Source organism: Oreochromis niloticus, linkage group LG13 (assembly GCF_001858045.2).
Source record: "Oreochromis niloticus isolate F11D_XX linkage group LG13, O_niloticus_UMD_NMBU, whole genome shotgun sequence".
In the NCBI taxonomy this organism is placed as follows: Eukaryota; Metazoa; Chordata; class Actinopteri; order Cichliformes; family Cichlidae; genus Oreochromis; species Oreochromis niloticus.
In genome coordinates, this window is record NC_031978.2 from 18203899 (window position 1) to 18216220 (window position 12322).

The 12322-nt window shown below is 38.4% G+C and overlaps 1 protein-coding gene across 4 annotated transcripts in view; it reads left to right on the forward strand.

Moving 5' to 3' along the window:
* Window positions 1-375: 375 nt before the first annotated feature.
* The window catches only part of hpse2 (heparanase 2), a 49219-nt gene continuing 37272 nt past the window's right edge, over window positions 376-12322 (forward strand). The window contains exons 1-3 of one of the 4 annotated variants that reach the window (XR_002064365.2): window positions 376-797; window positions 2547-2701; window positions 3775-3936. Coding sequence is in view for 3 of the 4 variants with exons in the window: in XM_003451969.5 (XP_003452017.2) it covers window positions 412-797; window positions 2547-2701; window positions 3775-3936 (703 nt within the window). In the remaining variant the exon portion in view is untranslated. Of the gene's footprint in view, window positions 798-2017; window positions 2465-2546; window positions 2702-3774; window positions 3937-12322 lie in introns of those variants that run through there. The other 3 variants (XM_003451969.5, XM_025897524.1, XM_013275528.3) reach the window with 3 other exon arrangements.

The following is a 12322-nucleotide window of genomic DNA, read 5'->3' on the forward strand; positions in this document are numbered from 1 at the left end:
GTTGATATTTGAGTGTAGCTTAATTACTGGACTGAACTTGAGTTTTCTACAAAATCTGATTTTGATTTTACCATTATAGCAGCGTTTTAAGAAACAAAGATTCATGTCAGTTTCTTCAGAAAACAATAACCTCTGTATTCGGTGTTTAGGAAAAAAAACTGCAATCATAGTTCGTAAGACTAAATTCTTATACTTGTGAACTGGGAAAACTTTCGAGCAGTCTGTCCTCATACCTCGGAGAACCTTAGAGGGGCGGTGCTGTCTTCTCTCCTCCTCCCAGTTCTAGCTCTCACAACGGGAAAGGCTGGCTCGGGGCGTGCGCTCTTGCGTGCAGCTCCCAAAAATACTCGGAGGGGCGGGGGGGCAGAGGCGGGGGGTGAGACAGCTAGACAGGAAGACAGATCCAGATCGATGAGACCGAGGTATAGAACCGCCATCGAACTCCTCGGCAGCAGAGTTTGTTTAGTGCTTGATTTCTTCCCACCTTTAAGCTTCTTTGCGCACACTGATCCCCCTGCTCTCCAAACCAAGAAGATGCCCAAATCCTCTCCGCGCGTATTCCCATGGCCCTCCCTGTGGCTGGCATCGTTGCTTATTTTGATGGTGCAGTCGGTGCTCTCTTCCTCCTCTACGTATCAGAGACCTGCAGTCGCTGGGAAGCGCCAGGGCTTCTTGGAGAGGACGCTGGTTCTCCTGGATGTCAACACCCGCAGTTCAATCAGAGTCCTCAACGAAAACTTCCTCTCTCTGCAACTGGACCCCTCGATCATCAGAGACGGATGGCTGGACTTTCTGAGGTACAAAAGAACCCTTTCCTGCTTGTCGTCTACATCGATCTGTATGGGTGCCCTCCTCTAAAATATTTGGAGGTTCTTTTATTCATTACGCACGCAGCCACGTTGTCTGAGTTGTCATGGATCGATCCAGCACGTTTCTTTCTCACTCCGGGAACCGAGCAGTCCAGTTCTCCATACTGATTCTGACTGAGGTTCGCAAAGTTTTACTTTAAAAAAAAAGACTACACTGAGAGTGAACGATTCCTTCAAAAGCAGTCCATTTAGGGTTGCTGCTGTTATAGTTCGCAGTGTGCACTGTTGCGTCAAGATTTGATAAAAATGATCTAATGTCTATCTAAATCTAAAATGCAAAATGTCACTTTCATAAGTTAGCCAATCTACTTTTCACCTTCTGAAAATAACTAAAAGAACAGATTGGCTGGTTCTAATGGCAGCTATGTTGCATTTTTTTTTTAATAATGAAGGGTAACTATTTATTTATTTACTGCTGACTTTTCACCCTGAGTATTTCTCTGAACAGTGGGGGGGAAAGCACAGACTGAGACCACGACCCGCGCCACTGTCACAATATTTTGGATAATGAAGCACAGCATTATTAAAACCCAGAGTTTCCGTAATAACTTTAAAGTGTGTTTAAACTAAACACACTGACAATACCCTAAGAAGTCTCTGGCCCGCTATGACATGGATTGAGTAATGGCAGATAATGTTATTCGGTACTTTGTGCAGCTTCTTATATAAACTGGAAACCACTCAGTGACAAAGAGTGAGCACATCTTAATACGCGCATGGCCCATTCTCGGTTATTATTTTACAGTAAATGTATGACAACATTTGATTTTTTTTTTCCACATAGCCTTTACACTTCTACGTGTCACCTAACCACTGTTCCCACTTTGGGTTTTATATTTATAATTATTGTAGTTCGTATTGCTGTTTGTCACCCTTATATTGAAATGACGAGGATTCACGTGTGTGATCAACCAAAATTAAAAATTCAATAAGACTCGTGGGCCGTTTCCGCATTTTTCATAATTAAACTGGATTATGTGGTTTAGACTGACAATCGAGCAAAGTAGAAGTCTCTCTCTATACTTTGAATTAGTGTAAAAAAAAAAAAAACACCACCAAGAAAAACAAACAAAACAGTGAAAACTTCATACTCACTAAATATTAACTTAGCCTGAATAGCTTTATGGACTATACACGCTCCTGTTGATCGGCCTCTATTTCACGTGAATAAAGCACATGAAGAAGTAAAAGGCAGTTTGAGTGTATGAAAGAAAATGGATAAACAAACAGCAAGTTAGTTGGGGAAAAAATGTATAATTTAAAATATTGAGGATAGAATTGTTCGTCAACTACACAAAGCATATGTGTGTGTGTCGTTTTAATCCTTTGTTCATCAGCTTGTGGCCCTGTACTACCTGCTGTGGTGGCTGCCAAATGCGTGTGGGTCTGCAGATGAGAGGGGAAAAAAGTTTTATGATAGACCTGCAGCAAATTAGCAGTTACGGGAAAATCCCATTTCTTTTGTAGCTAATCTGTTTAAATAGTTGGATGGTCTGAAGTAAACGGAAATGAAGAACGGGAGACAGGAAGATAACAGAGAACGACGACTTTTTACTGACTTTAACAAGTATGTCCCTCGTTATAAATTTACACAGGTTAGCAGTTTTAACGTGTGAGTCTAGTCTGTAAAAACCACCCAGTTGCTGAAGTGTTTTCCTTTTTGTCCCGTATCCGCAGCTCCAAGCGGCTCGTGACCCTGGCGCGAGGCCTGTCGCCCGCGTTTCTGCGCTTTGGTGGAAAGCGAACAGACTTTCTGCAGTTCAACAACCAGAAGAACCTCGCCAAGTTCAGAGGGCCGGGACCAGACTACTATCTGAAAAACTACGAGGACGGTGATTAGACACGACATTTTCTCCTCTCTCTCTGGCCCCAGTATTTATTTTAGACCGACTTTTAGAAGATGATTAAATGTTTGCTCTCATGTCAGTCCCCATTTCTTTGAGGGAATGTTAAATCCTCTGAAGCTAGGGTTGCCGAGTTCTTCGCAAAATGCTGTGCTACGCTGCCAGTTTAAGGACTCCTAGCTAAAACGAAAGAGAAGACGAGAAAAACAGAAGTTTAAAAGAAAAGTTAGAAAAAAATATTTTTACTAGCCGCTACAACCGATTTTAATATATCGCTCCTATAGTATGGCTATGCCTTTTTCACAGCAGAACGTTATGACATGAACACAGGTGTTACTAATCACCTAATTAAGATCACACCTTAAAAGCATAAAACCTTCATTAAAGTTGTTAGTAACACCTGTATTTACCTACCTACCATTTCATGTCACAATGGCGGCTTTTCGCCGTGGTCCGCAGAGCCAAATGTTCAGTTTTTCATAACCACCCCCCCAATAAATAAATAAAAATAAAAACGGCAGATATTTGGCTAGGTATTTTTATATAGTATGCCTTCACTAAAGTGTGTTGACAAAATATTAGAAACACGTCTAAGTATAACCCAGTGGACTACAGTTTAACGCATCCCTAATGTGTACACTCTAAAATGAACATGGATTAATTTTATTTAAATAGTTTGATCAAACACTTCATGTTAGAGACATGATGAAGGCTGGGCACATTGTATTCATGTTAGCTAAATGTGTGTTGTCAAAAAAGTCACAACTGAGGATGTAAATGGCGACGTAAGGAGGCGGTCGTATATACTTAGTCTTGCTAGATATCAATAAAACACGTGTGTTACTTAGAATCATGTCTGTAACTCTGTTACTATTCAATCTTCTGGCTTTGCCTGTGTGTTAAACTGCCGCAGCCTTTTGGTTTCAGTGTGACTCAATTAAATTTTTAAAATTAAAAAAAAAGAGATGTACAGTTAGTTTTTGGTGAAAATGGCAACATAGGTTTCCCTATGGCAAAAAATTAATAAAATAATAATTTCTTCCATTTATTCTGGTTCTCAGATATTGTGCGCAGTGACATTGCACTGGACAAGCAGAAGGGCTGCAAACTGGCCAGCCATCCTGACATAATGCTGGAGCTGCAGAGGGAGAAGGCGGCCACCACCCAGCTTGTTCTGCTAAAAGAGCAGCTGTCCAACATCTACAGCAACATTACAATAACAGGTAGGAGATCACACACACACACACACACACACACCCACATAAAATAGGTCTTTTTTGGCACTTATTCATATCCTGGCATATTGTCTGCAGTTTGGTCATACACATGCACGTGCACTCACATGAGGTTCAAAGCACACCAGTGTAAACCATCAGCTTTCAGAATGACAAATGTAATTTGTAAAGAAGGAATGCAAGGATGGATATAGGGGTGCAACAGCAGGCAAGTAAACAGAGCACTGACATTTTCGCTGGTTACAGTTAACTCAACCTGACCGCAGAAGGAACCCTGACGTCCTGATGTTGGGTGGGCTGCATTTCTTATCTGTTTTCTTTTGTGATTGATTGGGATGGAAATAAGACGCTGCAGGAAAGGATAGTAACAGAGGCAAAAGTAAAATATTGGATTTACGTTTTAAAAGTATTGTAATGCTCGGAAAAGTCCACAGACCTGGACTTGGTAATAAATTGGCTGCGTCTGTCAGCAATAACTAATTCATGCTGTTTGTTTGGTTTCAGAGGACTTTGGATTCAAAATAAAATTGTTGTTGATTACTAGGAAAGGTGAAGTCTTATACACGCTCTTCTTATCTTTGTTAGCATCATGAAAAGTCAGTGGGTCGGAATTGTGTTTTGGGTTGGTGGGATTTTTATACCAAAATCAGAACCACCCAAAAAAAGAGTTTCAAAACCTTTAAGGTCGTTTGGAAAGAAATGTTGGACTTCGGAATTAGCAGGCACCTGAGTTGAGGGGAATCATTAGATACAGTGATGTACATGACCACGTGTTCCCTGTCTGGAGACAAAAATATTTGGCCATGTGAGTCTTAAAGTCATTGATAAATTACATAAAGAATCCAAATATACTTTAATTCAACCCAGTTGAATGTGCCACTAATATTTTTGGTCATAACATGCAGAGAACAAAGAAGCCTCGCATGAGTTGGTCTACAGAGTATTTTTCATGTATTCAGACTGTACTGCTTCCCTGGGACAGACCCTCTGTGTGTTGCTGTATGAGTGATAGAGGCAGATATGAAGACCATACATCAGCTGCATATTTTCAAATAGTCTCAAGTGCAACAGTGAAAACACGGACATATCGCATTTATCAAAGTAGGCAAATACACAGAAGAAGAATTTGTACCTGCTCGGGTGTGGGGTCAGTTCACAAGTTCAGGTCAGGAGTTATTTACTGTAGCACCCTATCATTAATACTGATCTGTTGACTGTGCAAAAAAACCCATGGCCTTGCAGTATTTCATTGTATCACTGCAGGAACTTCAGATTTTACACAGAGTCCCAGCATTTTTGGACATCTACTGCGCATGAGAGTTTGTAGTTTTTTTGCCGTTTGTTTCTTTGTCTTTTTTTTAACAGTCAGATCTATTGTTGATCAAACATGCTGGTAGCAATTATGTAATTATATTTTCTTGCATTGTTCTCATATGTTGCTCACATGAATACAAATTTAAAGACACAGTACGAGCAGTTAGTAATGTGGATGTTATGGCCAAGCTGGTTGAGACATGCAACTTCTATAAGTTCAGAAAAGGATATAACATGACTACTGTGCGAACCTGTAAGATCAGCAGAAAATAGCGTTGGAGTATCCAGTTCTGCAGTTCAAATCTCAACAATACCCAGTCTTATTACACACACAATGTTGTTGTAATGCATTGACATCATTTGCATGATCATTCTGGTATTTTTTGAGTTGTTGTTTCTTGAAAAAGAAATAGCCATAATCTTAAAAAACCATGGTCAGGACAGCTAGTCTCAGTCTTACATGTAGGTTAGTGCTAATGTTGCTCAAAATTAAGACCACATTTCCCATAAACCCTGCTGCTTCCTGTCACAAAGAGGATGTTAGCAGCAGCTGCAGCATAGAGGAGAGGCACCAACTTGTCTCTATGACCAAAAGATATATGTTCTTTTATCCTTTAAATACTGTTTTGAAACTGTATTTAAATTTGCTGAAGGAAGTTGATGAAGTAAAATCTGGAAATGTTGATACATTTAACCTTTTGTGAATATGAACTAATTGTTATTTTCCTAGATTTGAGACATTTTAAGTGTTTAAGACTCATGGAGAATCATGTCCTATTGAATGGTAAAACTTCAGTTTGGAGACACATAGGGTAATGGTAGTTTTACGCAGGTGCCACATCTCTTATCAGACTGCACTCAGTTTAGCAAAAGACACTTTACTATACTGTAAAGTCTTTTCACAAAAACATCTAATTATTCCAAACACAGGCTAAGCTAAAATAAATTATTTGAATGTATTAAGGAAGTTTGTGAGGCTATTGGTTTCTTTTAATGGTACAAAAACAAAAAATGTGGAACCATTAGTTGAGAGATAAGTCACCAGAATGCACCCTGATGACACTGAAAAAGTCCTGAAAGTGTGAACATGTTTGTGTGTAAAGTCCAATCTGTGCAGAAACTTCATCTCTGTGCTGGAGAGAAACGGGGGTACAGAGGCACTAAGGATGTGTTTAAATATGGTCTGGTAACAATTAGTCAAGATCTGTGTGTGTGTGTTTGTGTGGGTGGGTGTGTGTGCTTGTGGTGTGTGTGTGTAAAGGCAGGTGGTGTTTTAAAGACCTTTAACAGTCTCTCTCCATCCTTTTCCACTCACCACTGTCTGACCTTTGGCCTAGGCTTGTTAGAGCTATCAGTAATGGGGCCACTCTGAGTTTACATGCGCACACACATTCAGCTGGGGTATGAAGTTGAGAAATTACCATGACCTTAGACAAGGTCATGGCCAGCGTCATTTCATGTCTCTCTGCAGGAGAATATTCCTCCATCAAGGATCACTTCCTGGACTTTTTTCTCTTTTTCTTCTTTACTTTTTCTTCTCTATCAGTTTCCCTTTCTTCATAACACAACGCCTCTCTTATATTTACTGTTAGTCTAGCTATTCTGATTTCACATGAGGATAGGCATGTTTTACACTGAATGAAGCGACCAGTCCGTTCAACTTGGGACATTGAAAACCTCGTCCGTGTATTGAATACTCGGATAAACACAACTCAATTTAGGAACTCCTATACTGTGTTATTCTTGTCATATAAAACTGGAAGATCAGTATTTGTGAATAGGAACCAGAAGAAAATCTTCCAAAAACAGAGAAATCTGAGAAGCAAGAGTGAAGAGGAGGACATTGTCAGTAATGAGGTCTGCAGCTGCTTGCAGGAGAGTGAATGGGAAAGCAGTTTTCTATTTTACTTTAGAAGTATCAATGATCTTGAAATGTTTTCTTTGACATTAAACACAAAAAGAACTCTTTTAATCAGTGTTTTTATAGTTCTAGCTGAAAACAGCTGCACTCATGGGCAAACTGCATTGTGCCTACACAATTATTTGTAATATATAAAAAAATTGAATAACTTAATGCGTGCATCAAAAGTTTGTGTATAAGTACACAGTGAAAAAAATTATTATCATGTTTGTAAACAAACTGATAAACAAGGAAACAGTATTTGCCACTTTTTTGTTATTATATTATGTTGTTGTGTGTGTGTGTGTGTGTGTGTGTGTGTGTGTGTGTGTGTGTGTGTGTGTGCATACCTCAACTGGTGACAAAGATACAAAAAGCTACAATGTTCTTTACTGTTAAAATTTAAAAGAAGGGTCTGTCTTAAGCCAATACTGGGAATATTGAATATTATGATATGATTTCTTATACCTTTTGTAAAACTGCATAAAATCAATATTTGTCATATTCAATGCAGCCCTACTCAGACACTGAGGTAACAGTATTATTTGGTCAGTTATTTTATGTTTACATGCATGGATAGTTACATCATTGGGGAGAGGAAGTATCTTGATGAAATATGGCAGTTGATTAGCAGTTGATTTCCTCATGAAGGCAAGATGTCAAACTCCAAGATAACTGGCAGTTTTGTGGTCCTTGCTAAGGCCAGCTGCTGCTTGTTGGAGAAGCTAAGAATGAAGATCACTGCAGAAGGAGTAAAGTTATTAGGACTTTAAATTAGTAGCGTCCCCTGCACAAACTATTGCAAAGAGGAGTCATTTAGATGGTACAAAGAGATTAATTAGTTTTAATTGAGTGTAGTGAGACAAAGATGACCACTTCACTTGATCAAATTTTGGTTTGAGATAACACACTTAAGAATATTATTTTAATGTAAGATGAGTCAAATGTTGGCTTCATGATCTAGCAGATGGTTTGCAGCCTGACGTCACAATTTAGCCTCTACTCTTTCTCTGTTTCTTAGTCTGATCTCACACTCACAGTATTAAGTGACATGAATGTTTACAGGATTTAATCAGTTGTTAGGTATACGCAAACATTACTGAGAGTAGATCAGACACTAATACCATGAGCCTCTCTCTTTAAGTTGGCACAGTCTAAGCTAGAAACCGCTAACAGAAAGATGCATAGCTCCCCAGGAAACACGAGAAGAATGACAGAAAAGTGAAATATGTTAATGTATTCTTTTTCAACAAATGTGCTTGTGCACTTGATAAAGGTCATTATGCTTAAATGAAGTCTTGGCCACGTAGTTTATTTGGCGTGTGTACACTCCTACCCAAACATGAAGTCTACATGTAAAACTGAAGGTTTTTTTGTCAACGACTGTACGTTTCATTGACTTAGTGTTCAGATTCTGAGTTGCAACATATGGGAGAATAGAGGAGAATTTCACTGTGTGCATATCTCAAATGTTCCACAGAGTTAGAGGATAGCATTTCTAAGCCTGCTAGAAAATATGAACAGGGCTGGACATGCAAACTTTGATTATTAATTTTGACTGTTTTCATTAATACTGTACACACTGCTGCACTCTAGCTTGTGAAACCAGCTGTACTTTTGTGTACACACTTGATGTAAAACTGCACATCAAATGTGTAAACACATATTGAAATATTTCACCCCAGCTCAGATATCAAATCGGATTTTTTGTGCGAAAAGCTCCTATTCTGTGTGCAGTACAACTGTGAAAACCGAAATGAAATTCTTGACAGAAAGCGTAATGAGACACTAACATACAGGAATATGTTAAAAATCTGGAAAGACAAACATTAGGAACAGAACGGGGAATTCACTGAACATCTGTGAATGGCTTGAAAATGTTTTCATCAAAACAAACTGGCACAGCTGTCTATAGCCTCTAGTTATAACTTTCTCTTTTTGAAAATCAAAACACATTTTCTCGCAGCATTGGGAAACATGCTCTATCCTTTGTATTTGTTCTGCTCACCAACTTCTCCCAGACCTTTATCGCTCTTCTTCTTAATCATATGCTTTAAACTCTTTCATGAGCGACCAGAAGTGTTTCTCCAATGCCTGCCTTATCTTTTTGTTTAAAATTCCCTCAGTTAGTATGTTCACACAAGGCGTGAACTGTAATGGATTTGGTTTTTGGTGTTGCAGCTGCTTCAGTACCCGGACCATCTTTAGCTCACTGCCGAATACAGATTTATGAGAGTTTCCCCTGCCAAGTTTCACACGGTAACACTACAGTGCAGCCAGTTGCCATGTCAGCAGGAGAGTGAATATAATCTGCTTTGATTTGTATATATCCATAATGATATTATTAGATATGAGCAGCTATTGCAGTTCTTGGACAGAGTGGAGGTAATTGAAAAAACATTAAAGGTTGTGTGCATATTTTTTCATGCAACATATTGCCCAACTGTTTACTTTCTTGTACTATTAAAAGAAGAGATGCTAGAACCCTGCTGTGCTGTCCTGCCAACAACTGAAGGGAGTCAGAAGCATAGCGTTTCTTTTCACAGATACGTCAAGTGTGATTTTTGTGTATTTTTCTGCCTTCAAACTGCACTCACACTTTGGTGAAACAAAATTACTGCTGTCTTATTTTAAGTTTGTGTTGAAGAGGTTTTGCAATAGTAATTTCACAAATTTCAATTAAATTCTTTTGTATTTTTTAAACTTTTCATTTATTACAAAGAAGAAATATTTAAATTGGACTGTTTTGTGTTCATTATACTAATGATCTCATTTAGTACTCCATAAACATGGGTATTCTTTACACACTTTTTCAAGTGACATTATGGTAACGTTCTGCCAATTCAAGCAGTAACAGCAAACTGGACAAAGACGAGCCTATTATGATAATACCCAATAAAAGCCGAAATGAGCTTTTCCAAATTAGCATTGAATTCTGTTTGAAATTCAGAATTGTTTTATGGTCTTAGGTTTTACATAGTAACTTTTGTTGCAGTATTAGATTAGATGCAATACACACACTTATGAAAGCGCATGAGAACCAGACTGGGGACAGTACTGTTGGTATGCACACGCTGAAATCCGGGCACACACTTGATTTGTAGACTACAAAAGTCAATATTTGTCTGACAATGACCTGCCTGAAAACCAGTTAACAAAAACAGGATTTATAGTTACAAAAGGGATCCATGTGTCAAAAAACACCATAAATTTAAAGTGAGTAGTAAAATTATTAATGTCTTCATTACTTGCACATCTTGAGCAAATTTTCTGCACTTTAGTTACCTATTGGCTTAAAATGTATCCCAGCTGCTTCTATATCTTCTGAAACAAGACATGCTTTTTTCTTTTGGGTTTTTGTTCAGAACCATAACCTTCTTTGTAGTTTTTTTCATATATATTTTGTGGCTTTCAGGGATTTACTTCATTGCATTTGTCCTCTCGGTCACCATGTGTATCATCTTAGCACAGATGTGTTTAAAGTCATGTTCATTTTAAGTGTATCTGTAATAACAACCATTCTCTAAATAACTTGCATCATTAGATTATTCATGTTCATGTGCACACTGAAAAGATTTGGATCCAGACTTAAACCCTGCGGCACGTCACTGCAACCAGTTTCACACACAGAGCCATTTACAGCATAACACAAAGTAGTGAGCTATCTATAGACAAAGGAGCTCAGTCAGAACATGACTACATGTGAATTTGTATGACCTTTTTTTTGTGTGTGTTTGGCTGAATTTATAACATGCTTTTTTTTCTCATTCTTACATGTCAGTTTACAATTATCACCAGTGATGTAATCTCAGCGTGACAAACTTTTGATTGCCATATAGCCTACTTTTTTTCCTTACTCTTTCCACATGGCCTACACAGATCCAGAAGTGTCTGTTTTTCCTTGATCGAAAGAATACCCAGTGTTTAAATCATGGATGGACATAACATGTAATTCCATGTGTTTGCAATATGCCCCGAGACAAGTGCCAGCAACCTGCAAACGAATGTCATTTTAATAGCCTGATGCATGGGAAATGTTTGAAAGCAGTCCTTCCTCTCCCGTGATTGTTTGGCATGACATCCAACCTCCACATTTTTCTTCAGAGCTCTAGAAAACATACGTTTTGTGTCAAATTTCAAATCATGGCACTGTGTTCTTGACTGCTTTGAGCAAGCTTGTACCAGTGGGATGGCTCTGTTGCTGGAATGCTGGTACCTCTTGAATATATGTGTGTCTAGGTCTCCGTGTGTGTGTGTTTATACAGACTGTAAGTGTGTGTATGTGTCAGCTCCTTATGTGTCCAGATGAAGTTGTTATCCCGAGGCAGAAAACATGCCTCCTTCATTACCAGTGAGACACATTTTATTTCCTTAATTTGACTCTTAGGCTGTCATCCGTTATTTATGAGATTACCCTGTGTGTGTGTTTGTGTGTGTGCCTGTCCATATGTATTCATTGTGTGTACAGTTTGCACTGGAAATAGGGTCTGGTAAGGGGCTAAAAAGCTGTAACTGCTGTTTAGAGAGGTGATTTAACTTGGTGTTTAAGAATGTTACGCTAATGTTTCTTCTCTCAACTACTTACCCTGGAATTTAACACACTCATTAGCATCGCACAAATGTTGGCAACATTGCTACATGCGTGTGTGTGCTCCAGGAAAGTGTCTGCTATTTCTTGTAGCGAGAGAATACAGTGTTGTCGGGGCTGAGCCGTCATCAGTACGTATCTAAGGAGTTGAGTAAATTTTAGCATGAGTACATAAACACTGTTCTTTTATAGTACATTTTTGTATTAAGAAATTAAAATAAAAATATTTTCATATGTTTTCCCTGAATAATTGTAATATTATTTTTTTTTCCTCCTGCATTCTGCTTAATGTTTGTGTAATACTTATTTGCAGTGGTAAATGTAACTTTATATATCTATCTATCCATATATATATACATATATATACACACATATGCACAGTTGTAGAATATGGATGGGACTACTTACCACCTTTTCAGACTGACATTCTTCCTCTAGTCTAATGTGATTTGCACCCAACGGTTTCTAACCATAATCATTCACATTATTCCTGTTGGATAAATTTTTTCCTTCCCCTCTTTGGTTCATACTTGTGTTCATACTTCAACACTGGGGATATTCAACTTATTGTG